Raw genomic sequence first — 27,316 nt, 5'->3', positions numbered from 1 at the left:
AGACCTCGGCGGCAGGGGAGGCCCGAGCCCGTGGGGGGCACTGTTTAGCTGCCTCCCCCCGCTGCCGCAACCGCAACCCCCCCCCTGCCACTGCAACCGCAAACCCCCCCGCCGCCACCGCCCTCCCGCCCCACCGCCGCATCAGGTACCTTGTTTGCTGGCGGGGGTCCCCAATCTCCACCAGCCAAAGAGTCTTCTTCAGCGCCGGTCGACTTCGCTTTGTGATCATCTGTTTCTGACGCCTTACATCCTGCATGCACGGCGCAGGACGTAAGGTGTCAGAAACAGATGATCACAAAACGAAGGCGCCGGAGTCGACCGGCGCTGAAAAAGACTCTTCGGCTGGCGGGGATTGGGGACCCCCGCCAGCAAACAAGATACCTGATGATGCGGCGGCGGCGGGGCGGGTGGGGGGGGGTCAAAGGTAGAGGTGGCCAGGGCGTAATCTGTGGGGGCCCATGCCCCCGTGGCCCCACGTAGCTACGCCCCTGTGTTGCACTAACCATTAGGCCACTCCTCCACTCCTGTGCCTCGATAGCTATAAAAACAGCTAATAAGAGGCAGGACTAAAGGAAGAACTGCACAATGCTGTTTGAGGTTCCAAGGAGAACAAAGTATTAAGAGTCATATTCCTCCAGTGAAAAGAGAATGTTAATATTGCACAAAGGTCCACTTCTCTGCCGTCAGGCTACACTGGACTCTGGTATAGTGCTGATAACTGCAAAATAGCTACAAAGACCAGTAAACAATCAATGCTGAAAGAAATGGGTAGCAAATCACAAAACCTTGTTCAAAACAGTATTTTCGGGGGGGAAAAAAGACATTTTTCTTTTTTGAAAATGCCCTTCTTTTCTATTCAGATTTTGGACGTTTTTTTGCAAAACGTCCAACATCGGACTTAGACGTCATATCGAAAATGCCCCTCTATGTAACTTTATAAGTCTGTGCTTTGAAAATAGGTCTCCTAGTGTTCTATATTAGGCATTTACTTTCTTTTATAGAACATGTGCCAGATAGGCAGCCTCAGGGCATCTAGAAAACAATTATAGAATTACCCCCACGGTGGCTTCATCAGCCCGTACAGAGCAGGGCCGGCTTAAGGCCTGAGCCAGATGAGGCACTGGCTCAGGATGCCAAAGTTCCAGGACGCCAAAAGCCTGTCCTGCCGACTCGGCCTTCATATCGGTGGGAGTGTATTTTGCATTCCTCTCTGCTCTTCCACCGCAGATTTAAATGTCAGATCAGGTACTTCCTATTCTTGTGTTTAAACCTGTGGTGTTGCCGGCCGTCATGCAGAAAGGAGAGTGGTGAGAGCAAGATAACATACTCTCGTTCTCTTTGAAGGGTTGATGAGGAACACTAGAGAAAGGAGTCCAAAGTACACCCAACAAAGGAGTGAAAAACAAAAGCACAAGGAACCTTCAAAGGTAGGAGCGTCAACTCAGTATTCAATAGTCAGACCTGACATGGTCCATGTTTCGGCAAAACCGCCGGAGTCAGGGGTCTATCAGTATAAGCTTTTGTTCAATAATGTCATAACAGTCAATGTTTCTGGGATGAAAGTCAACAAAAAGCTTCAAAAGCAGTGTCCCGCACGAGAGGCATGACCAAAAATCTATACTGATAGACCCCTGACGCAGGCGGTTTCGCCAAAACACAGACCGTGTCAGGTGTGACTTATAAATACTGAGGTTTTTTTTGTTACATTTGTACCCCGCGCTTTCCCTCTCATGGCAGGCTCAATGCAGCTTACATGGGGCAATGGAGGGTTAAGTGACTTGCCCAGAGTCACAAGGAGCTGTCTGTGCCAAGAATTGAACTCAGTTCCTCAGGACCAAAGTCCACCACCCTAACCACTAGGCCACTCCTCCACTGTTGCTACTATTTGAGATTCTACATGGAATGTTGCTATTCCACTAGCAACATTCCATGTAGAAGTTGGCCCTTGCAGGTCACCAATGTGGCCGCGCAGGCTTCTGCTTCTGTGAGTCTGACGTCCTGCACGTACAATGTGCAGGACGTCAGACTCACAGAAACAGAATGAAGCCCTGCAGATTGCAAGGCTTCGTTCTGTTTCTGTGAGTCTGACGTCCTGCACATTGTACGTGCAGGACATCAGACTCAGAAACAGAACGAAGGAAGAAGAGGGCCTCGGCTGGCGGGGGTTGGGGTCCCCCGCCAGCAAAGGTAGGCAATGGCAACGGCGGGCAGGCGGGGGGGGGGGTCGAGAGGGTCATCGGCAGGGGGGGGTCAAAGTTGGTGGTGGTGGTGGTGGTGCTGGCGGCGGCAGGGGGGTCAGCGGTGCCGGGGGGGGGGCTAAAATGTGCCCCCTCACCTCGGGCTCTGGACCCCCCTCCCGCCGAAGTCTGGCTATGTCCCTGGTGTGATGTAGATCTAATTTGTTGTCTAGACCTCTTCTCTAGGCCCTGACACCGAAACGCGGTCCGTGTCGAGTCAGCTTCTAGTGCTGCATTGCAGTAACCAGATAGGGAAAACATTGGACTGTTCCTGCTGGTTATTTGTTTAGCCCCTGATGCAGCCCTTCTAGGGCAAAACATGGCCACGTTGGGCAATTAAAGGAAATTGTTTGCTGTTGTGATGACTTGGAAAGAAATATCATTTTACTTTTTGCGTGGTCTGCTTTTTTTTTCCCCTGTTGTTCTAGACCTCTTGTCTATGCACATGTTTACAGACTCCTGAGGCAGACCCTGTCGCCGAAACATGGTCTGTGTTGAGTCAGTTTGAAGAATTGCCTATTAAAGAAACCCTGCCTTTCTCGTCAACTCCGCTGTTTTCTGCTTGCTTTGTGCGGAGTGTGAGCCCTCGTCTGTGTTTTCTCTGTTGTCCAACTCAGAGCACGCTTAGTGCTCAAATTTGGGTGTCATTTACTGAATCTACTCCTTAATATCCAAGTCATGAAAATCAAAACAGTCCAAAGCATCTCCTGGTATCCCGCTTGGAAGACAAGGCTTCTCTTATGGCTTGTTTGCAGTGTTAGTTAACATTTTCATTTGAAAGTAAATCTTTGATTACGCTCTATGAACATTCTAGACAGGAAATCCATTGTAAAGGAGCAGAAAGGGGAGGGGACAACATACATAAAATCTAACGGCAAATGAGATGGGTGATTCAATGAAAGATTTGCATTTCCAAGAGCTTGTCTGGCAAGTCCCTGTGTTCTGAAAATAATAAATGAATTCATTACTCTTCAGGTCTCTGATCTGTTCCAGAGCTCCTGCCAGACAAAACTAAAATGTAAAATAGGGCAGCTGTTAGTTGAGGTTGCAAATATATCTTAATACATTCAGGCAATAGGAAAAACACTTGTTTCAAATTTGAAATTAATGCTAATATATTGTGCATGTTAAATGTGTGGTGTGGGTATGTTTAATGCATGAATGTGATCTATGTTTGGGATGTGTAATGCGTGTGGTGTATGTGTACATTATCTATTTATTTACTTGGATTTAGCCAGTGTGTTTTTTTTCTAGCAAAAAACGAGCCGGTACTCAAATGCTAGGCCACCCTTCAGGGGTGGGGTGATCACTGAGGAACCCACCCCATAACAGCCAGGCCCCCTGCAACCGGTCACAGAACCTATGACAAAACAGAATTGGTGGGTAGAGCCTGAGCTCTATCATTAAAACTTGGGGTCCATGGGTCAAGTTTAGCAGACAATGGGAAAGCTGCCAGTACTCAGTACCCCCAAGTACCCCCTCAAAAAAAGCCCTGGATTTAGCTCACACCTTTTATTTTCAGTAGCAGCTCAAGGTGAGTTACATCGAGGCCCTCCAGGTATTTCCCTGTACCCAGAGGGCCTACAAACTAACTAATGAATATTTGGCTAAGTTAGATTCAGATATTCAATACTGGGCCATGTGCAGGCAGACGCCTATACATATGCAGGCCCCAGCCAATATTCATGAGAGCACCCACATAATACAATTATGTGGGTCCTGGCTGAATATCGGCTAGGACCTGTATAAAGGTATCTGGCCAGCCACCCCCCTCCCGATTCCAATCGATCCTGATCCCCCTCCCTCTTCCTCCCCAGCAAGAGCCAACCCCCATCCCTCCCTCTCCCTGAACATTGCATAAAGGCCCCCCCCCCACTCCCTGTAGATTCTCCAAGGCCTACCTTTATAGTCCCTGGTGGTCTAAGGTAGAAAGGACAGGAGTGATCCTTACTCGGTCCTGCCTATGGCTGCTCTGGCTCCAAAATGGCTGCTGTGACCTCTAGCAGTAGACATTTTAACACATCTGCTAACACTGGCAGGACTGAGTGGGAATTTCTCCTGCTCTTTCTATTCTAGACCAGCAGGGACTGTAAAGGTAGGCCCATGGGGACCTACAGAAGATGAGGGGGTCTGTAAGAGGGGTACAATGCTTGAGGGGGAAGGAGGGAGGGGTCCGGCTGTTGTAGGGAGGAGGCTGATGCTCTCCAGGAGGGTCAGGAGAGAGAGGACCAGTGTTCTTCAGAGGAGTCTGGAGAGAGGTGTCTAATGCTCTTCAGGGGAGGTCGAAAGGGAGAGGATCAATGCTCTTTCGGGGAGTTAGGACCAGGAGCGTAGCCAGGGTGGGTCTGGGCCCACCCAGTTTGGGCTCAGGCTCACCCAACAGCGGTGCACATCTGACTGCTAGCATGTGGGAAGAAAGCTGGGCTCCCATGATCCGGCATCTCCCTCTCCCTTAATGAGCTTCCCTCCTCAAAAGGGCAGCAGCAGTGATCCCTACACACTGCTTGCGGCTGACCTGGAAGCCTTCTCCCTGCCACGTCCCACCCCCTTCTGACTCAACTTTCTATTTCTGAAGCACGGAACACGGCAGAAGGAAGACTTTGGGATCAGCTGAAGGCAGTATGTATGAATCGTTGCCACTGCCGCTGCCCTTTTGAGGAGAGAAGCTTGTAAATATAGATGGGGGGGATCCAGACTGGGGATGTTAGGGAAGAGAGGGAGAAAGGGAAAAGGGGGGAGAAAAGGGAGAATTGGTCACATGGAGGGAGAGAGATATGCTGCAAAGGAAGGGGGGAGAGGAGCAAGAGACATTGCATGGGAGAAGGGAAAGAGAGGGAAATCCTACTTGCGGGGGAGAGGAGCAAGATAGAGAAAGATGCTGAATTAGGAGGGGGAGAGTGAATCAAGAGAGAGAAATGCTGCACAGGGCAGAGAGGGGCAAGAGAGGGAGAAATGTTGGACATGGAAGTGGAGGGAACAGAGGGAGAGATGCTGCCTGAATTCATGGAGGGGGGAGAAAGATGTTGGATCCAGGGTACAAGAGAGAGAGAGAGTTGATAATGGGAGATATGTACAGGAGGGGAAGGGGAGAAAGAGGGAAATGTTGGATCCAAGGGTAGAAGGAATTGAAGGAGAAATGCTGGACAATGGGAAGGAGGGAAAAGAGGGAGAAATGCTGGATCATGGGAGAAAGGAGGCAGGAAGGAAGAGACAGGAAGATGCTGGGGGGGGGGTGGAGTGGAAGATAGGCTATGGGGGAGGGGAGGAAAAGGGAGCAGATGCTGAACTAGAAAGTTGGAGGGAGGAAGATACTGGGAATGGTAGAACCATGTGGGAGAGGCAGGTGGGGGGGGGGGAATGAATGAGAGTAGGATAGTGATTATAGGAGGTAGAAATATGTTAATGGGGAGTAGATTAAAGATGAAAGGGAATGGAAGGCTGGGGAAAGAGTGAGATGGGGAATGGGAGAGCTAATGGGTGAGAGCAGGAGATAGAATTTGATGGTTAGCTAAAAAGTATAAAGAAGGAGAAGTGTGAGAGAGGATGAAACTCGAGTGAACAGAGAGGCAGTAAAGAAAAAATGAGAGGAAAGAGCTAAAAAGGAAAGACCAATACGTCAGAGGCAGATATAGTTAGGGAATGGAACAAGACAGGAGAGAGGAGAAAAGACAAATGGACAGCAACCACTTGAAGGAGAATTAGTAGAGTCAGACAGGAAAACAGAAAAGAGAAACTGAAACCCACATGATGGAAAAATAAAATGTCCAGACAACAAAGGTAGACAAAAGCATTTTATTTTTAATTTATTAACTGAAATATGCTAGCTATGTTTGCTTGCTTAGTTTTTAAAAAAACTAAATATGATCATGTCACTCCCTTGCTCCGGATTCTTCATTGGCTACCTGTTCAAGCTAGAATCCTTTTTAAAGCCTTTTCGCTCTGTTTTTTTAAGATCATAAATGGGTTCTGTTCAGAGTACCTTTCTACTTCAATAGTTGTTCAACCTTGCAAAAGTACAACCAGGCCTATACATATAAATAACTTACAATATCCTTTTTTCATTAAACTACAATTAGCTTCTGCTTATAAGAAACTATTTACATTCACTATGGTTTCTATCTGAAATGCTCTTCCTATGGAAATCCGGATTGAAAACCAATTATTTACGGTTGCGGGAAATTATTCAGATCTTGGTTTTTCACTAAATATTATTCTTAAACTGTATTTTGTTTATGATATTATATTTTATCTTTATTTGAATTATGTATAATGTATTGCTATTTTGTTGTAAACCATTCTGAGCCTTTTGGTGTGATACAGCGTATAAGGTTTGATATGTTATGTTATGACACTCATGAACAGAAAATACTGCAACAGTTGCCCACACAGATATTCACATCACCTGTGGCCATGCCAGTGGGTACTTACCACAGTACTCATCAGCTTCTCCCAATTTGGCCTCAGGTAGAAAACGACGCCTTTCCAGGCCCCTGGTAAAGTCACTCCTCGAATCAGTAGTACGAACAGTATCACATAGGGAAAGGTAGCTGTCACCCACACAACCTAAAACGTATAGGAAGAAGTGATGGCTAGAGCGCAGATTAGTATATCATTCTGAATCATGAGCTCTCTGGCTGCATGGAGTTGCCTCACTGCTGTCGGTAATACTGTTTCATTTAAAATGCTGCTTTGCAAACAGTGATTGGTGTTATTGAAGTCTAGACACTATGCTGTATTCCTAAAGCATCTCATATACCCCAGGGCAATAAGACTACACCTAAAACTATTGATCAGGTGTTAAAACCAACACTTCATCTAAGTTCATCTGTAAATTCCCTGTGTTGTAATGTTCCCCACAAGGGGAGAAGTGCATTGATCCCTTATATGGGGCAAATAATTCACTGCTGGGGAAAAATAAAGGGCCCAGTATCCAAAAAAAAAACAACTGAGATCCTAAATTAATGCCCTAAATTTGTGTCCTATTTTCAACCAAATTTAGGAACATAGGTTTTCGGCTGAAAATGCATCTTAATTTAGGAGCTTAAAAGTTATACTTACAAACTTAGACCCGCCATTCCTTTGCCTAGATTTATGAACCCAATTTAAGAGCCTAATGCTGAAAAATCAGGGCTAACCTCACAACTTCTTTTCCCTGTCCTAAATTCACCTCTGTTGCCACCCACTTTTCATGCTCCTAAATTTAAGAGTTTAGTGAAATTATCAGTATAACTGTAGGCGCTTGGCCCTAGAAAGTTTTTAATGAGGCCATTTTAAGATCATAACTCTCAAGGAGGCCCTTTTACTAAGGTGCAGGTGAAAGGGACCCTTTGCTAGCAGTGGTGGTTGTTTTTGCCGCGTGACAGGGCCCCTATTACTGCAGCGGCTAAAAAGGCTGAAAATAGAAACGGCTGTGCGGTAAGGTTGCACTTGCTACATGGCCATTTTTGAGAAGGGAGTACTTACTGCCACCCACTTACCGACAATACTGACCAATTACCGCCGGGTAACCCCCTGTGGAAATATCTTTTTAAATATTTCTGCTAGCGCCGGTAAATGGTGCGTGCTGGGGGTGGAACTACCGCCGGTACCCGTGTTGGGCCAGCGGTAGTTCCGGGTTGCTCCAAATTTAGGATCATAAATCCTTTGAATATTAGTCTCATGCAGGCTGATTTTATTTATTTACTTATTTGTTAACATTTATACCCCGCATTTTCCCACCTTTTTGCAGGCTCAAGGTGGCTTACAAAGTACCGTAAAGGCATTTGCCATTACGGCTGATAACAAATAAAAGATTGTGTTGTAGACAAATGCAGATGTGGTTCAGGCATCATGGGATCAAGGGGAATGCGGATAGCAGATTGTCCAGTATGATCATTGATTATGTCGTGTTGCCGGGTGTGGGGAGTTATGTTGGATCGGTGGGGTAGGCTTTTTTGAAGAGGTGGGTTTTTAATGATATCCTGAAGTTTAGATGGTCAAGGTCATGGTTGATATTCAAGGCGATTTAACCAGCTAGTAAGGGCTCCTGGCCAGTTACATTGTTTGCTAGGGGATAACAAGTCATTTTCAGTGGAACTTAACTGGTTAATGCTGCTGAAAATCTCTGCTTAGTGCCTATCTCAAAACTGGATTTTTGGGAGGCATTCTGGGGGCGGAGATTCAGCAGAAACCTTAGTCAATCACAATGTGACTGAGGGGAGGAGTTAAGCTCATTACAGACAACTGCAATTACCTTCCCCGAGGTCTTCACGCCCTTCCACAGGCTGAAGTAGACAATAGTAAAAATGAGGAACAGACAGAGAAGAAGCTGCCAGCGGATTCCAGCAACATCGTGCAGGCCTGCGGACTTGTGAATCCCAAGAACTCTCCTTCTAAAGCATAAGATGCCACATTTAAAAAAAAAGGGAAAGAAAACAGGGTGTTCAACAAACCATTTGCTGTCTTTGGGTATCCTTTGTAGTAACACTCTAGCTCATGACAGATATGAACCTCTTGGCCCAACCACAGAGCTGCCAAGTTACCCATTCCAGGAGGGAGACTTTTGGCTGGTCCTGGTTTTAAACTTACATCCCAAAGCAGTGTAGGACTTGTAGTCCATGATTCTGTCCCTCCACATATTCAACAGATCGCCAAAACCTGTCGCTTCTTTATCTACAACATTAGCAAAATTCGCCCCTTCCTTTCTGAATACGCTGTCAGAACCCTTATCCACACCCTTGTTGCCTCTTGCTTGGACTATTGCAATTTACTTCTCACTGGTAGGGTTACCATTCGTCCGGATTTCCCCGGACATGTCCTCTTTTTGAGGGCATGTCCGGGGCGTCCGGCGGATTTTGCCTGCACCCACGTTTGTCCGGATTTCTGGACAAACGTGGGCGCAGGTGCGGGCAGGCGCGTGCGTGTGGGCGGGCGATCGGCGCCGTGGTAACCCTACTCCCGTCCCCTCCCCTTCCTTACCATGTTCCCTGGTGGTCTAGTGACGTCTTCGAGGCAGGAAAGAGCCCCCTCTTTCCTGCCCGGAGCGCTGCCTCCCCTGTCTATCATCCTCCTCGGTCTGGCTGGGGATTCAAAATGGCCGCCGAGAGTTGAACTCTCGCGAGGCCGCTTCAACTCTCGGTGGCCATTTTGAATCCCCAGCCAGACCGAGGAGGATGCAGCAGGCAAGGACAGGCAGCGCTCCGGGCAGGAAAGAGGGGGCTCTTTCCTGCCCCGAAGAGAAGACGCTACTAGACCACCAGGGCTAGACGCTACTAGACCACCAGGGCTAGATAGTAAGTGAGGGGGACTATGTGACGGGGGGGACTATGTGACGGGGGGGGGCGGGGAATAGAGGGGCGGAACGAGGACCCGAAGGGGGCGTGGCGGGGGCGGGGTATGAGGCGTGGCGGGGGCGGGGTAGGGGGCGTGACATGTGTCCTCTTTTTCAGAGGACACAAAATGGTAACCCTACTCACTGGTCTTCCGCTCAGCCATTTCTCTCCTCTCCAATCTGTCCAAAATTCTGCGGCATGACTTATTTTCCGCCAGAATCGTTATACCCACACTAGCCCACTCCTCAAGTCACTTCACTGGCTCCCTGTCCGCTTCCACATACAGTTCAAACTTCTCTTACTGACCTTTAAATTCATCCACTCTGCAGCCCCCCATTACCTCTCCACTCTCATCTCTCCCTACATTCCTCCCCGTGAACTCCGCTCACTGGGCAAATCTCTCTTGTCATCCCCCTTCTCCTCCACTGCTAACTCCAGGCTTCGCTCCTTTTCTCTCCCGGCACCTTATGCCTGGAATAGACTTCCTGGACCTATACGTCTGCTGCTTTTTAGCTCCCATTACTCCCTCACCCGTAACTGTCTTGTCTGTCTGAATTATTTAGATTGTAAGCGCTTTTGAGCAGGGACTGTCTCTTTGTATCAGGTGTTCAGAGCTGCGTGCGTCTGGTAGCGCTATACAAATGCTAATAATAATTCTATTCATTGAAATCAGTGTTGCAGGTCCCATAGTGCACCAGGATGAGGTCGACAGAAATCCAGGACTGGCCAGTCTCCCTCTTGGAATGGCTAACTTGGCAGCTCTGACAGTATGTTCACACACCCTCTGTTCCTCCACAATCATTAAAACGTTTGATCTGAATTGTGTTTCTGCTTCAGAGTTACCAAGTTACCCGTTCCAGGAGGGAGACCTTTTTTGGCCGGTTCTGGTTTTAAACTTACACCCCAAAGCAGTGTAGTATTTGTAGTCCATGATTCTATCCATTGAAATCAGTGCTGCAGATCCCATAATGCACCAGGATGAGGTTGGCAGAAATCCAGGACTGGCCAAAGCATCTCCCTCCTGGAATGGGTAACTTGGCAGCTCTGCTGATTTTTTTTTTTTTTTTTTTTTACACTTTATTGACACCCAGGATCAGAGCTGCCAAGTTATTCAGTTACAAGAGGGAGACTTTTGGCTAATCCCAGTTTTAAACTTACATCCTGAAGAAGTGTGGGATTTGTAGTCTCTGATTCTACCTATTGAAATCCAAGGAGGTTTAATTGACAGGAGGCGGCAGGATCATGCTTGACCCATTATCTGGCCTGAAGCCAGTAGGTGGAGCTTGCTCAAAACAACAGAAAACATTTATTAGAAATAAGGACTGCCTATGCATGGCTTGGCATCAGGGGCGTAGCCAGACCTCGGTGGGAGGGGGTTCCAGAGCCTGAGGTGGGGGGGCACATTTTAGCCCGCCTCCCCAGCCACTGACCCCCCACCACCACCTTCAACCCCACCCCTCGCTGCCACCCCTCCCCGCCACTTTTGACCCCCCCCTTCCCACCGCCACCCCTCCCTCTTCACCGCCAGGTACCTTTGCTTGCGGGGGGTCCCTAACCCCTGCCAGCCGAAGTCTTCTTCAGCGCCGGTCTCCAGTGCATTCGCAGATCTGTTTCTCTTAGTCCTGACTCGAGGTCCTGCGTGCAAGTCGTTATGTGCACACAGGAGTCAGGACTCTCAGTAACAGATCTGTGAACGCACTGGAGACCGGCGCTGAAGAAGACTTCAGCTGGCAAGGGTTGGGGACCCCCGCCAGCAAAGGTACCTAGCAGTGGCGGCAGAAGGTCGGAGGCAGTGGCGGGGGAGGGTTGGCGGCGGGGGGTCGAAAGTAGAGGTGTCCAGGGCTAAATCTGTGGGGGCTCATGCCCCCATGGCCCCACCTAGCTACGCCCCTGCTTGGCATGGACCAATAGTTTGCTTTGGTTTGAGTGAATCATGATGGCGGCTACGTCTTCAGCCTTGTCATATGATGCCATCTCCTGTCAATTAAACCTCCTTGTTGAAATCATCAGTACAGGTACCATCATGCATCGATGAGGTTGTCAGCAATCCAGGCTTGGCCTAAAATTACCCTCCTGGAACTGGGCAGCTTGGCAGCTCTGCAGGACCCACTTCAGAAACTTTCTGTTTGGAAAGAAAAACAGTTGCTACTAAGTTCTGTGAGGGCTGCTAGGCCAGTGATATTCACTCTCAGGCCAAGAGAGCTGTCAACAGGTTAAGTTTTCAGTATATCCTTAATAAATACTGTGAGGAGGCAGGAAACTACGAGATCCAGAATGCACTGCAGCAGGAAGGGACTCAGAGTCAGGGGAAGGACTCTAGGCAGGAGAGGGAGAAGCCAGGACTTGATTGGGAAATTGAACCAGGTGTGAGAGGTTTTCAGGCAGCTTTATTAAGACAATGGTGGAAAGCTGGAAGGAGGAGATGGAAGCACTGGGGAAGCTCTCTGCTGAAAAGGTGACAGCTACACTACCCTCTGAGAAAAAAGTAAATGCTTTTGTTTGGCTGTTTGAACTGTGAAAGTTTGAGGAACTGCTTTAAGTCTGAAAAGGGTTTAATTTGAAGACTCTGAGTAAATGCCTTTTTGTTATGTTTGAGTTGAAGAAGAAATAAGCCATGAAGATTATGTTAAATGGCAACTAATAAACACCTTTGGTTGTAAGAAGCCTGGTGTTGGTGAACATTTGTGAAAGGAGACGAGGAGGCAGAGAACTCCCCTGTGTTTGAGGCAGAGTCCTGGGGAATTACCGAGAAGTGTAGAGCCCAGCAGTGACTGTGTGTGAAGGAAGCTAAGCAGGGTCAGCCCTGGCTGGGTCCTGGAAGGGTGACCAGCTCACAATATGCATGAGAAAGGTTAGCATACAATAGATGTACAGAGCATGCAAATTTCTCTCATGCATATTCATTATGGATATCCTAAAAACCTGACCCATTGGTGGCTCTCAAGGACTGGGAGTGAATCCTTGGAATACACCTAGCCAGTCAGGCTTTCAGTATACTACAATGAATATGAATGAGATAAATTTGCATACAATGGACGTAGGGCATGCAAATTTCTCTCATGCATATTCATTATGGATATCCTAAAAACTTGACCCATTGGTGGCTCTCAAGGACTGGGAGTGAATCCTTGGAATACACCTAGCCAGTCAGGCTTTCAGTATACTACAATGAATATGAATGAGATAAATTTGCATACAATGGACGTAGGGCATGCAAATCTCTCTCATGCATATTCATTGTGGATATCCTAAAACCCTGACTGGCTAGGTGTATCCCGAGGACTGAGTTTAAGAACCCCTGCTTTAGATGAGTGGTTTTGCAAGCCAGTCCTCAGGGACCACCTGGCCAGCCAGGTTTTCAGGATATCCACAATGAATATGCATGAGAGAGATTTGCATACAAGGGAGGCACTGCATGCAGATCTGTCTCATGCATATTCATTGTGGAGATCCCAAAAATCTGACGGGCTGGGTGTGTCCCAAGGACTGGGGTGAAAACTACGTATAGCAAGGATTCCCAAACCAGTCCTTGAGTTTCTCTCATTTTGTTTCTATGGCAGTGGTTCTTTAGGTTTTCAGGACAGCTGAAATGCACATCCCTGAGCTAGATTTCTATACACTGCTTCCACTGTGTGCAGTGGCGTTCCTAGGCTGGCTGACACCCGGGGCGGATCGGCGATGCGCTCCCCTGGCAAAATTACACCTCTCCAGGTGCAGCGCGACCTCCCCCCCCCCCCGGCGAAATTACACTCCCCGGGTGCATTTTTACCTGCTGGGAGGGGGGTGCCACGTGCCTGTTGGCTCCGAGTCCGCTCGTTCCCTGCTGCTCCCTCTGCCCCGGAACAGGAAGTAACCTGTTCCGCGCAGAGGGAGCAGCAGGGAGGGAACGAGCGGACTCGGAGCCAACAGGTGCGTGGCACCCCCCAGCGGCGTGCACCCGGGGTGGACCGCCCCCCCCCCTTGGTACGCCACTGACTGTGTGCAAATTTCCATCATGCATATTCAAGTTTCACGTTTCAGTTTTATTTGCTTACTAAATAATCAGCTAGATTGTGATTAGGACAAGTTGAAAATAATCCATAAGCATATGGATACTCATTGTGGAAATGCCCCAAATCCAACTGGCTGAGGATCCCGAGGGCAGATTTTGGAACAATCGTTTTATGTCAAGAAGCTTGATAAATAGGATCCTAAATAGAAGCTATCTGGAATTCAAAGAGTAAGGAATAAGGAACGACAAAGAAAAATGTTTCAGTTCTTTTTGCCTCAATGGGAACTGGCTGATAATGTCAATGCAATGCACAAACTTAAAAATTCTCAATGACCTTATCTTCTTTCATTCTCTTTTTCCAATGAACTACAACTGCTGCTAATCTCTTAGAAAAGGTTTTTTAAAAATGCTAAAGGTCAGTTTCATATTAATAGGCACAAGATTAGAACGTGATCCCTACACCCCTTCCCATGCACTCCGCTCCAAGGATAAATCCTTCTTATCTGTTCCCTTCTCCACTACTGCCAACTCCAGACTTCGCGCCTTCTACTACTACTACTACTTAACATTTGTAAAGCACTACTAGGGTTACGCAGTGCTGTACAATTTAACATAGAAGGACAGTCCCTGTCTTGCTGCACCCTACACCTGGAATAAACTTCCTGAGCCCCTACGTCTTGCCCCATCCTTGGCCACCTTTAAATCTAGACTGAAAGCCCACCTCTTTAACATTGCTTTTGACTCGTAACCACTTGTAACCACTCGCCTCCACCTGCCCTCCTCTCTTCCTTCCCGTTCACATTAATTGATTTGATTTGCTTACTTTATTTCTTGTCTATTATCTTTGAGCAGGGACTGTCTTTCTTCTATGTTTGTGCAGCGCTGCATACGCCTTGTAGCGCTATAGAAATGCTAAATAGTAGTAGTAGTAGTAGAATCCGGTTGTCATACTACAGCTCCCCAGGATTCATATCTTTCTGTACCACAAAGAATGAGAGGACTGGAACATTTACAGTGTCATGTGGAACTCATGAACATAGGCTTTAGATATATTCTAGCTGGTCCGTAATGGGGCAATTTCCCTTTCAACCCTGGCTTCTCAATGCTTCTTCTTTAGTCCTCTAGGGAAGCTCACTCCTCCCTCCCCCGATTTTCAACTAGATGTAAAGGAATGAGATGGAAGAACAACTATAAATGACGAGCTAGTTTAAGACCTAGAAAGTTGGCTGGTAACATGCAGCTACAATACCACAATGAAATGAACACAAGAATAAAAATAGCCTACGAGGTCAGAAGTGGAGATACCAATACAGCCAGATTAGGTGATCTCTTACTGCACAGGGGCTTCACATGAGACAGAATCTGAGGTTCCAGAGAATGCAGTATGTTTATTGGCCAACCTGCAAAACCGTCATTCTGCTTCCAAATAGAAAATGGTCTGAATGGTTCAGCCCAAGCATGATCTGACCCTAAGCCATCACCTAAGTCACTTACATAAACTTACGTATAAAACTCTTCAGCCGGCGATCTGGAGAAGTTGGTCCATGTCGTATTGCTTTTCCCAAAGTAGTTGGTGCAGTTGGGCGTGTTCCAGGGGTTATCGCAGGTCGTCCACGGCAGAGTCCCAGTGAAGGATGAGTAGAAGTAAAATAATGCCCAAGCGATGATGGTGTTGTAGTAGAAGGAGACGTACAAGGCGATAATGCAAATGGAGAATCCAATGCCTCCAAGAACAGGATATGTTGGTTAACCATCCATTGGGCGAATGAATAATTTAGCAAGTCATGATGGCAAAGTAAAATAAAATCCCCCTTACCTTTCTCTGGTCTCATAAGGGCATCAAAAGGACAAAGCGAAGATGATCAATATTTTAGATTTTGTTATGAATTTAAACATTTCAACACAGTTGACCAGAATATCGGTGATTCTAAAATGCTCTTTGTGTGTAGAATGCTATTTGGGAATCTAAAGTTGCTTACAGTAGTGAACCCTTTATGTGGATTGGTATTTACCTCATTCTTTTGGTTATTTGGCTGTGAAGCTTGTGGCTTCTATCTTTTTGTCTGTCTGTCCATCTGTAACATTTTATTTAGATTTTGCTCACACCTTTTTCAGTAGTAGCTCAAGGTGAATTACATTCAGGTACTCTGGATATTTCTGTGTTGCAGGAGAGCTCTCAATCTAAGTTTGTACTTGAGGCAATGGAGGGTTAAGTGACTTGTGCAAGATCACAAGGAGCAGCAGTGGGATTTGAACTGGCCACCTCTGGATTGTAAGACCAGTGCTCTAATCACTAGGCCACTCCTCCACTCAAGAATCTTACTATTTTTGGGGGGTTCTACATGGAATGTTGCTACTCTTTGAGATTCTGCATGGAATCTAGTCACTCTTTAAGATTCCAGAATCTTATTTATTTAGATTTTGCTCACACCTTTTTCAGTAGTAGCTCAAGGTGAGTTACATTCAGGTACTCTGGATATTTCTCTGTCCCAGGAGGGCTCACAATCTAAGTTTGTACCTGAGGCAACGGAGGGTTAGGTGACTTGTCCAAGATCAAAAGGAGCAGCAGTGGGATATGAACTGGCCACCTCTGGATTGCAAGACCGGTGCTCTAATCACTAGGCCACTCCTCCACACATGCATCCTTAAAATGTCTACATGTTGCTCCTACCACATATAAGCAGCGCCTTTCCTAAAATCACTCATATATGGGCCAGATTCTATAAATCAAGCTCAAAAATGGGCACCAGGAAAGATCAGTGCTAAGTGTGATTTTATAAAGGATGTGTGTCCTTTATAGCAGTCTTTCCCAAGTCCGGTCCTGGAGTACCCCTTGCCAGTCAGGTTTTCAGGATATCCACAAAGAATATGCAGAACTTGATTTGCATACAGTGCCTCCATTATATGCAGATCTCTTTTTTGCATATTCATTTTGGATATCCTGAAAACCTGGCTGGCAAGGGGTACTCCAGGACCGGACTTGGGAAACACTACTTTATAGAATGTTGCTTAGTGAGAATTCCTGCCCCCTAACACCCCTTGCTTAGTGAGAATTCCTGCCCCCTAACACCCCCCCCCCTCCCCAGGCAAGGGGGTATGTGAAGCAGGCATGCACTGTTGGCTCTGCCGATCCCCTGCCCCCTCAGACATCAACTTCCTGTTCTGGGGCAGGAGATTGGGCAAGCCGATAGTGCACACCTGCTCCGCGTACCCCCTCACCGCTGGCACCCAGGGAGGACTGTCCCCACTGTCCCTCTCTAGATACACTAGAGGATGGCGATTAATGCTAATAATTGGTTGCTAGTGGCCAATTTTTGCTCGCTCGTTAATGGCTTGTTAGCCAATTCAGGGGTCATTTTACAAAGATGCGCTCGAAAATGGCCCGCAGTAGTGTAGACGCATATTTTGGGAGCACGCAGATCCATATTTCAGTGCACCTGCAAAAATGTCTTTTTAAATTTTGGTTGAAAGTGGACGTGCGCAAAATCAAAATTGGCATGCATCCATTTTGGGTCTGAGACCTTACCAGCAACCATTAACCTAGTGGTAAAGTCTCACACAGTAACTGGGCGGTAATGACCTTATGCGCATGAACTGCCACTTGGTGCACATCCGATATGCGCGTCTGAAAATAAAAATTATTTTTTGGATGCGTGTATCGGATCCACACCAAAAATGAAATTACCGCAAGAGCCACGTGGTAGCCGGGCAGAAACTCCATTTTGGCGCACGTTGGGTGTGCGTGGATGCTTTTGCGGCTTAGTAAACGGGTCCCTAAATTGCATGCACATCTCAGGATCATGCCCAAATCTTAGCACCATATAAAGGATCTGAAGGTTGAGTCTGCTGATTTGCAAATCAACTTTTACCACAACTAAATTCTTCTAAAATCACCTGCTAAAAGTCATAGCTGTTGTTTGAACCATGCATGTGATATGTACCAAAAGGACAGAATAGAAATAGGTTAAGTATATTTTTAGAATGTGATCAGTATGACCACAGCAATTTAATAGCATTTTCAAGGATTCACTAACATTTCTGAAATAGACAGCAATAAATTGAATACGCTTACCTTTAAAAATTGGGCATATGCGCTTCCAGATTGGGATTGCACCAGTTCGATGAAACTGCCCCAAAGCCAGCTCCATGTAAAATAATGGGACTCCTCCGAAAATGGCCATTAAAGTGTAAGGGATGAGAAATGCTCCTGCACGTAGAGAAACAAACACCCAATTCTTAAGAAATACTATCACTTCCTTGCGCTAGATTGATCCAGCATGAAAGTCTACTCATTCCCCCTCATTCTATAACCGTCACTTAAAGGTAAGCACCATCCCCATAATTCTGAAAGTCACCATGCTTGAAGAACGGACCAAAAATTGGCAGGCCTGGTGGACTAAAACCTGGGGTGGCTCTGAAAGAAACCCTTGGGGCAGGCCTGGCGGACCAGAACCTAGGGTAGAAACACTGAAAAGAGGCTGAGGCAGGAACACTAAGATAGGAACTCTGAGACAGGGTGGGCTGGAAACAGGGACATGCTGAAGTCTGGGTTGGAGATAAGACACACTGAAGACTAGGCTGGAGATAGGAACATGCTGAAGGCTGGGCTGGAGACAGGAACACGCTGAAGGCTGGGCTGGAGACAGGAACACGCTGAAGGCTAGGCTGGAGATAGGAACATGCTGAAGGCTGGGCTGGAGACAGGAACACGCTGAAGGCTAGGCTGGAGGTGGGAACATGCTGAAGGCTAGGCTGGAGACCCATGCAGGCCAAGGAACCAGTTGTAAAGGCAATGTGGGTTGGGTCTGAGGCCCCTATAGTAAGCCCATGGGGTGACATCAGGGGGGTGGCATCTGGAATCCTTCCCGCTGCAAGCTCCTTTAAAGATGTTGCAGGCAGCCATGTGCATGCCTAAGGACAGGCGCTGCTGACAGAGAAGTCATCAGGCCTGCACCCGGTGTGGGAGCAATCATGCCAGCAGCCTGCTACACCATCGAGGCAAAGCATGGGCTCCTCGAAGAGGATGCTAAACCCCTCCCAATGGCTGCTGGTAAGTCAGGGTGCGGGACACGGCACAGACTATGACATCTGCTGGGATGTCTATGTGGCTAATCTACTAAGAATGCTGGCTCCTCCTACATCCCAATGGCTTGATTTTGTGTGTTTTTCACTTGGACTTTTCTTCAAAAATGGACCAAAAAGATAAATACAGAGCGCAAAAGCCCTAGCAAGTGGCCATTTTCAGAAGAAAAAAAGGATAGGCATTTTGCTGTTTCAAAAATGGCTATGGGGTATGTTTACTAAGGTGTGCTAGCATTTTTAACATGCCTGTAAATTTAAGGCACATTAAACGCTAATGTGCCTATACATTTCTATGGATGCATTGGTGTTTAATGTGCGTAAACCATTTACGCACGTTAAAAATGCCAATGTGCCCATAGCACTGCTTAGTAAACATAAGCATATATTTGCTATTCGGACTCTGGAAGTTTTCAGCAAAACATCCAAACTCAGAATTAGAGCTCATATCAAAAATGCCCCTCCACTCATCAAAGTAGGTGGTACAGAAATTGTATATAAACAATAAGCTCCAAGTCAAATGTAAATTATTTTGCATTTGAAAAGAAATAAAGTTATTTCAAATTAAGGGATAAATTATCAGTGTAGGCTATTTTTACCACCAACTTGTGCTTTTTTTTTTTTTTTAGCACAGGTTTCATTTAATGCAATGAGAGTCCTAGTTAACAGTAAAATAACCGGTCTTATCTATCTATCTATCTATGTATTTATACCCCACATTATCCCCACAAACATGCAGGCTCAATGTGGCTTACAAAACCAGAGAGAGAGAGAGAGAGAGAGAGAGAGAGAGTTCTCTGGGTGATATCAGAGACAAATTAGACATGAAGAGCAAAAGTGCAAGAAAGAAAAGACACTTTACATAGAACGGTACAAAAGAATGGGTCCAACCAGAATCCATGTTTGCATGCTTACAGGGGTTATAGACCTACATCGGTCTTGTAGAAAATGTTTTTGCAAACAGATGCGTTTTTAGTCACTCAGCAGTGGCGTACCAAGGGGGGGGGCGGTGGGTGCGGTCCGCCCCAGGTGCACGCCGCTGGGGGGGGGGGGGGGGTGCTGCACGACTGTCCGTTACATTCGTTCTGTGCTCCCTCGGCCCTGGAACAGGTTACTTCCTGTTCTGGGGCAGAGGGAGCATGGAAACGAACGAAGCGGACAGGCGCGCAGCACCCCCCCCCCCCCACCAGTGGCGTGCACCCGGGGGGGGGGTTCTTTCGGCGGGGGGGGGGGGTCTTTCGGCAGGGGGGGGTCGTGCTGCACCCGGGGGGCGGGGCACATCGGCAATCCGCCCCGGGTGTCAGCTCCCCTAGGAACGCCACTGTCACTCAGACTGGTTATTACTCTTGGAAGTGCATTCCAGTTTTGCGCACTGATGAGTGGAAAGCTTGACGCCTGAATAGAGCCATGCTTACATCCTTTCCAGCTTGGGTAATGCAAGGTGAGATATAATCGCCATGTGGGGTCAGCATTTCTGGCAGGCAAGTCGATCATGGTCAGCATGTAATTTGGTACAACCCCATTGATGATTTTGTGTACCACGGTGCAAACCTTGAATACAATTCGCTCCTTGATTGGAAGCCAGTGAAGTTTAGCAAGAAGAGGCTTTTGATTAGGTCAGCCTTAATCTGGATGACTTTTTTTTTTTTTTAATAAAGTAGCGTGTTTTCGGATGATATGATAAAAGTAACCGATTTCCCAAAACAGTGCCTCCCAAATAAAGTGTTAGCAAGTTATAAGTAAGGGACAGGAATTAAAATTGTAGGAAACGAGTATTGTGCAAATTCTAGTTCAGGTTTATTAATGAGATCTTTGCAAACACTGCTGAAAGAGCAAAGCGAGTTTCAGTTTTGGCGACTGCAGCTAAACACCAATTCACAAGCAAAGTTGTTCAATGCAAGAATATTTGCTTTGCTATTAAAGCTCAAATCAGAACAGACTTATATTCACTGGCAGGCTTACCTTTTACGAAGGTTGAATCAAGTAGCAGCTCGATAGCAAATATTTTCGTAAAGCTGCCATTAGAATTCTACTTGTCAACAGGTTTTTAGCGGAAACTTGTTTAAAAAAAAAGTGTAACTACAGTGACATCAAAACGAGCAAATCAACTGCGCGCCGATGTTTGCACAATTAATAGAATTTTGACACTAACGTTTATTTATATCTGCGAATTCTTTTATTTTTTTACAAGCAAAGATCTATTGTGTCTCTTGATTATGACATCAGTTAAAAACACACTCATTAGTGGAGCAATCAAAACTCACTAGTCAATTGAAACAAATTGATCATTTTGGTCTTCCGTTATTGGCAACAGAACGACAGCAAGACTAGTGATTAGACAAACCACCTCTCGTGATTTAAGGTATCCTAAGAAGAAGCCCTATGGATTGCATATAAATAGCAAAGTACCCAAATACAGCTTTTTCAAATAATTACGTGAACAACACTTTACAGTTTTCGTAACGGGGTACGAAACACCTCCGTTCCAATTGTTCTCTCGTCTACGTGGAAGTTTCGGTAAAGGAAATCTGTTACCATGGACAGCTCCCGAGAGCCTCTGTGTAAAGATTGAATTCACTTGGGTCTCAGCTTCGCTGCTAGAAAGCAAAATCCTGCACATGACGGATTTCAACGTTTAAACCCCATAATATGTGGGGAAAATGACCGAGAAGCAGCCATTAGATTCTATCATTACGTTGATCCTACGTTCACATCATTTTCACTCGATTCGTATTTCGTTTCGGTCCTTAAAATTGAAACCACCTTGTGCAAAAAAAAAATTTTTTGAATTCATACAGACGCCGGCAAAGCTGTTCAGATTGTGGGTTGTAGTTCACAAAACTTATTAAAACTGAAGAAAGCGAGTTTGAAAACAATCACCCCGGGTCACAAAATACAGCCAGCGATACCCACCTGCAGTGAACTCACATTTTTCATGGAAAAGATATTATTCTAATGTTTATTAAATATCTATTTCGTCTGTCCCGAAGATTTCAAATACAAAATTGTGCATAATTCACTAGAAATCAAACAAAATAAAACATGGAAAAGAAAATGATACCTTTTTTATTGCATAATTCACAAAATAAAAAAATGCAGATACTGAGTTTTTTTTTTAAATGTCTTTTCTCTCCATTCTAATACATTTTGTGCTTTTGTTTTTATTTTATGGAAAATGAGCTTGCAAATAAAGGGGGGATTCTTAAGGGAACGCTGCTTTGTGCAGTGTTCGTGTACTGGAGACTATGATCAAAGATATTGAAAAGAACTACGACTTTGGGTTACCTCAAAGCAGGAACTATGAACAGGTGCAAAGTTCTTACCGCCTCCATTCTGGTAGCAGATATAAGGAAACCTCCACACGTTGCCCAGATCTACAGCAAATCCAATGACAGAAAGCAGGAAATCCATCTTTTTCCCCCACTTCTCTCTGGAATCCGTTTGGGCCGCAAGTGGCGGTGTGTTGGAGCTCTGGTTGAGGTTTGTGTGGTCCTGCCTGGGCAGGTCCCCCCCAGAAGCCAGGCAATTCTGCTGTGACATGTTGCCTACTCCTGGAAATTGTGCACGATTCAAAATGAGCACACTGGAGGAGGGAAGGAGAGCCCCCCCCCCCCCCTTTGGATGACAGATTTGACGGGGTGGGTCACGTCAAATAAACTTTTCCACCTCTAGATTGGGAACGGTCTCCAAGAGGGGGGCAGCTGTGAGGAAAAAAGCTCTGTCGTTTGATCAGGGGCAGGGGAAAGGGAGAGACGTTTTCCCTTTCAGTATTTGGGTGAAAGCTCCTGTTTGAACTGCAGGTATCAGCTCCAGATCGACTTTCCAACGGGATCTCTTTAAATGGTGGCATTTGGATATTTCCATAAATGCTAGGTTTCAGTAACAGAGAGGGGGGGTCTTTTACATTTATTTTGGGGTGGTATTTAGACATAAGGGTAAGAATACACACTCTCACACACCAGAGACTGTGGCACAGCCCACTTTTCAGATGTAAGTACATAAGTATCTAAAAAAACAACAAAGCAGTGGAATCAAATGCATTTATTTGGAATAATACCCGACGTAGCCACGTTTCGCCCTCAGGCTGCGTCTGGGGTACAAACTATAAAAACTTATGATACTGTTAAATGGTTATATATGTTTTTATATTTGTGTTTTGTTTTTATAGTTTGTACCCCTGACGCAGCCTGAGGGTGAAATTTGTAAGCAGTTGTGTGCCTTTTTGTTTGTTTTTTTTGGTTTAGTAAATAAGTATTGCTACACTGGGACAGGCCAAAGGTCCATCAAGCCCAGCATCCTGTTTCCAACAGTGGCCAATCCAGGTCACAAGTACCCAATAGTAGCAACATTCCATGTAGAACCCCAAAGAATAGCAAGATTCTAGAATTCTAAAGAATAACAAGATTCCATGCAGAATTTCAAAGTGTAGCAACATTCCATGTGGAACCCCAAAGAGTAGCAAGATTGCATTCAGAATCCCAAGCACATAAGTACATAAGTATTGCCACACTGGGAAAGACCAAACGTCCATCAAGCCCAGCATTCTGTTTCCAACAGTGGTCAATCCAGGTCACAAATACCCGGCAAGATCCCAAAAATGTACAAAACATTTTATGCTGCTTATCCCAGAAATAGTGGCGGATTTTCCCCACTGCTATGACGCTATAGTACTCTATAATGGGGGCTGCCAAGGGTTAAATTAATTGTTTTAGAAAGACAAATGAAAGTGAGACTGCCAGAACCCTACAGACCTTATGCTTCACAAATTAACAAGCAAGGCTTTATTTCTAGGGAAGTAGCCTGGAACCACGGGTTCCTCTACTTCTGTTAAGACTCCAGAGCAACAGCAGTGTTTTGCTCCATCCCCTCCCTTCCAGACAGCCTGCAGGAGAGAGAAGGGGAAGGGCCAGCCTGGAGCAGAGCAGTCTCTGCTCTCTAACCCATCCCCTCCTCCTTCTTCTGTTGCTCCTGACCCTGACTCACCTGCTTCCTCCCCCAATTCCACTGTTAACATAGGAGCCAGCTCTGTGGGTTCCAGTGGGTGCTGAGCACGCCCAGTATTCAGCAACCACCTTCATTGTGTCCAAGACTAATTAATCTCCACCTACACCAACTAATAATACTAGCATTTTACAAAGATAAAAAATACAAATTCTTTAATAATTCAACTTCCTTCTCCTTAGGTAACTAGTTTAACATAGAATAAGATGGCACAGGAGGGCAATGATGCCATCTAGTTTGTCCAGTTTTTTTTTCATGTTGCAATGTCATGGACACTAATTGATTTTTAACTTTCCCTGCATTTACTTGTAAATGGTTCTCATTTTTCCATCCCACCATGTTTCCTTGCCTTCACCTAATTCTGGCCCCCATAAGAAGTTTTAACCTTGTTTTTTCATGCATGGCAGCACCAAAGACAAGGAGATGGATTAGGCTCCCAGATTCCACTAGCTGAAATGACAACAAACAGTTTTAACTTTGCACTCCTTCCATGCCCCAGCCAGACTCTACCTATGTGTTGACCACCCTCAGATTACAAGCTCTTGAAGATATACACATAGGTGCTCATATTAGCCCTCTGCTCAAGTCACTTCACTGGCTTCCTATCCGTTTCCGCATACAGTTCAAACTCCTCTTAGTGACTTACAGTGCATTCACTCTGCAGCTCCTCAGTACCTCTCCACTCTCATTTCTCCCTACGCTCCTCCTCGGGAACTCCGTTCACTGGGTAAATCTCTCTTATCTGCTCCCTTCTCCTCCACCGCTAACTCCAGACTCCATTCCTTTTATCTTGCTGCACCATATGCCTGGAATAGACTTCCTGAGCCGGTACGTCAAGCTCCATCTCTGGCCGTCTTCAAATCTAAGCTAAAAGCCCGCATTGTTGATGCTGCTTTTAACTCCTAACCCTTATTCACTTGTTCAGAACCCTTATTTTATCATCCTCACTTTAATATTCCCTTATCTCTGTACAGCGTTGCGTAACCCTAGTAGCGCTCTAGAAATGTTAAGTAGTAGTAGTAGTCTTGGGATTCCGGAATCTTGATACTCTTTGGGATTCTGCACAGAATCTTGCTACTATGGGATTCCGGAATCTTGCTACTCTTTGTCCTTATCCCTTATTTGTTCTGTTTGTCTGTCCTAATTAGATTGTAAGCTCTGTGGAGCAGGGACTGTCTCTTCATGTTCAAGCGTACAGTGCTGCATATGTCTAGTAGCACTATAGAAATGATAAGTAGTAGTAGTAGTATATTTGCCATTTGGGCAGACTAGATGGGCCATTTCGCCTTTATTTGCCATCATGTTTCTATTTGTATACATATGTGCACACATACAAGCATTTATGTCAGCATTCTAATGCTTATGCACATATCTGGTGCTTAACTGTAAGTGTCTTCTTTATAGAATGACTCTTTCTGTGGATAACCCCCCCCCCCCCTCCAGGGGCCATGGAGAAGGGCTGTCTTCCAAACCTTGCAATCTTGGACCCCCACTAGAGGTCACTATTGTACAATGACTGGTACACCTGTCTTCCCAAGGGCTATGAATGTTTCATTTTCATCTCAAGCCATCACCATCTCAGAGAGCAGAGATCTGATCAGGAAATCAAACCGAGATCTTGCATGGCAGGACCCATATGTCACTAACCAGCTTATTTTCGAAGAAGAAGGGCACCCATCTTTCGGCACAAATTGGGAGATGGGCGCCCTTCTCGCAAGGCCACCCAAATCGGCATAATGGAAAGCTGATTTTTTGACACCCTCGACGGTTGTCCGTCGCGGGGAAGACCAAAGTTCACGAGGGCGTGTCGGCAGGGTAGCGAAGGCGGGACTGGGGCATGATTAGGAGATGGGCATCCTTGGCCGATAATGGAAAAAAGAAGGGCGGCCCTGACGAGCACTTGGCCGACTTTACTTAGTCCATTTTTTTTCATTACCAAGCTGTGAATAGATGCCCGAACTGAGCAGATCACCACCGGAGGGAATTGGGGATGACCTCCCCTTACTCCCCCAGTGGTCACTAACCCCCTCCCACCATAAAAAAACAGGTTAAAATACTTTTTTGCCAGCCTCTGTGCCAGATTCAAATGCCATACTCATGTCCATCGCAGCACTATACAGGTCCCTGGAGCAGTTGTAGTGGGTACAGTGTACTTCAGGCAGGCGGACCTGAGGGGGGTTTGGGGGGCTCAGCACCCAAGGTAAGGGAGCTATGCACCTGGAAGCAATTTCTGAAGTCCATTGCAGTGCCCCCAAGGGTGCCCGGTTGGTGTCCTGGCATGTGAGGGGGACCAGTGCACTACAAATGCTGGCTCCTCCCATGACCAAGTGGCTTGGGTTTGGCCGTTTTTGAGATGGGCATCTTTGGATTCCATTATCGGCAAAAACCAAGGTCGGCCATCTCTAAGGGTGGCCATCTCTAAGGTCGACCCAAATGTTGAGATTTGGGCGTCCCCGACCGTATTATCGAAACGAAAGATGGCCGCCCATCTTGTTTCGATAATACGGTCGGGGATGCCCCTTTATGGGGCCGTCCTTAGAGATGGGCACCCCTGTTCGATTATGCCCCTCCATGACACCTAGCTAACCTGTGGTCTATATTTATTTTGTTTTCCCTTGGGTCAGCAAAACCTTGATGTCTCCTTGCTAGAGCAAATGTTAAGATAATGGCATTATCTTTTAATAAAAGGTCAGCAGATGGGCTACAATGTAATTGCCTCAATGGCAAAATGTTCTTACAAACATAAATTCATTATATCAGACTTTGGAGTAGATTAGCTCCAATATATAGCAAGATAAAATTGTGATTCCACTAACTCAAAATTATCATTGACATTTATAAACCTGCAAGTTGGGACTGGGAAGAGCAAAGGAAGCTTTGTTGGAAAGCAAATAATTACAATATTACATGTTCTTCTGTACATATTGAAATTGTAATGAAGTGGCTGTGATAAGTGTTTGATACAACTCCCATCTTGTTATACATGACTTGAGGACAGCAGACAGCAGGCTGGTACTTATGTGCCTGTTCACGACAAAAGGAAGATGAAAGAGAGAAGATAGGGAGAAGGGGGAGATTTATTATTATTATTATTAACATTTGTATAGCGCTACCAGACGCACGCAGCGCTGAACACCTGACACAGAGAGACAGTCCCTGCTCGATAGAGCTTACAATCTAAAAATACAGACAGACAAGACAGTTAAGGGCGAGGGAAGTACTGGGTGAGAAGGAACAAGGGGAGGGCAATTGAGTAGTGGCTAGGAGCCAAAAGCAGTGGTGAAAAGGTGGGCTTTCAGCATAGATTTGAAAACAGGTAGAGATGGAGCTAGACGTACAGGCTCAGGAAGTCCATTCCAGGCATAAGGTGCCGCGAGGAAAAAGGGACGAAGACTGGAGTTAGCGGTGGAGGAAAAGGGGGATGACAAGAGAGATTTGTCCAGCGAGCGGAGATTACCGGGAGGAATGTAGGGAGAGATGAGAGAGGAGAGGTAATGGGGGGCTGCAGAATGGATGCATTTAAAGGTCAGTAAGAGAAGTTTGAACTGTACGCAGAAGCGGACAGGGAGCCAGTGAAGTGACTTGAGGAGTGGGCTAGTGTGGGTAAAACGATTTTGGGGGAAAATAAGTCGTGACGCAGAATTTTGGACAGACTGGAGAGGAGAGAGATGGCTGAGAGGAAGACCAGTGAGAAGCAA

General features: G+C 46.2%; 1 protein-coding gene across 1 annotated transcript in view; it reads right to left on the bottom strand.

Annotated features, from left to right (window-relative positions):
- The window catches only part of LOC115479935 (sodium-dependent serotonin transporter-like), a 52,833-nt gene extending 30,676 nt beyond the window's left edge, over positions 1 to 22,157 (bottom strand). The window contains exons 1-5 of the mRNA XM_030218268.1: positions 21,941 to 22,157; positions 17,611 to 17,745; positions 15,043 to 15,262; positions 8,470 to 8,608; positions 6,666 to 6,800 (exon numbers count right to left, since the gene is read on the bottom strand). Coding sequence (XP_030074128.1) covers positions 6,666 to 6,800; positions 8,470 to 8,608; positions 15,043 to 15,262; positions 17,611 to 17,745; positions 21,941 to 22,157 — 846 coding nt within the window. The remainder of the gene's footprint in view (positions 1 to 6,665; positions 6,801 to 8,469; positions 8,609 to 15,042; positions 15,263 to 17,610; positions 17,746 to 21,940) is intronic.
- Positions 22,158 to 27,316: the final 5,159 nt, after the last annotated feature.

This window comes from Microcaecilia unicolor, chromosome 11 (assembly GCF_901765095.1).
Source record: "Microcaecilia unicolor chromosome 11, aMicUni1.1, whole genome shotgun sequence".
Taxonomy (NCBI): Eukaryota; Metazoa; Chordata; class Amphibia; order Gymnophiona; family Siphonopidae; genus Microcaecilia; species Microcaecilia unicolor.
This window is presented reverse-complemented; position numbering and strand designations above follow the sequence as displayed.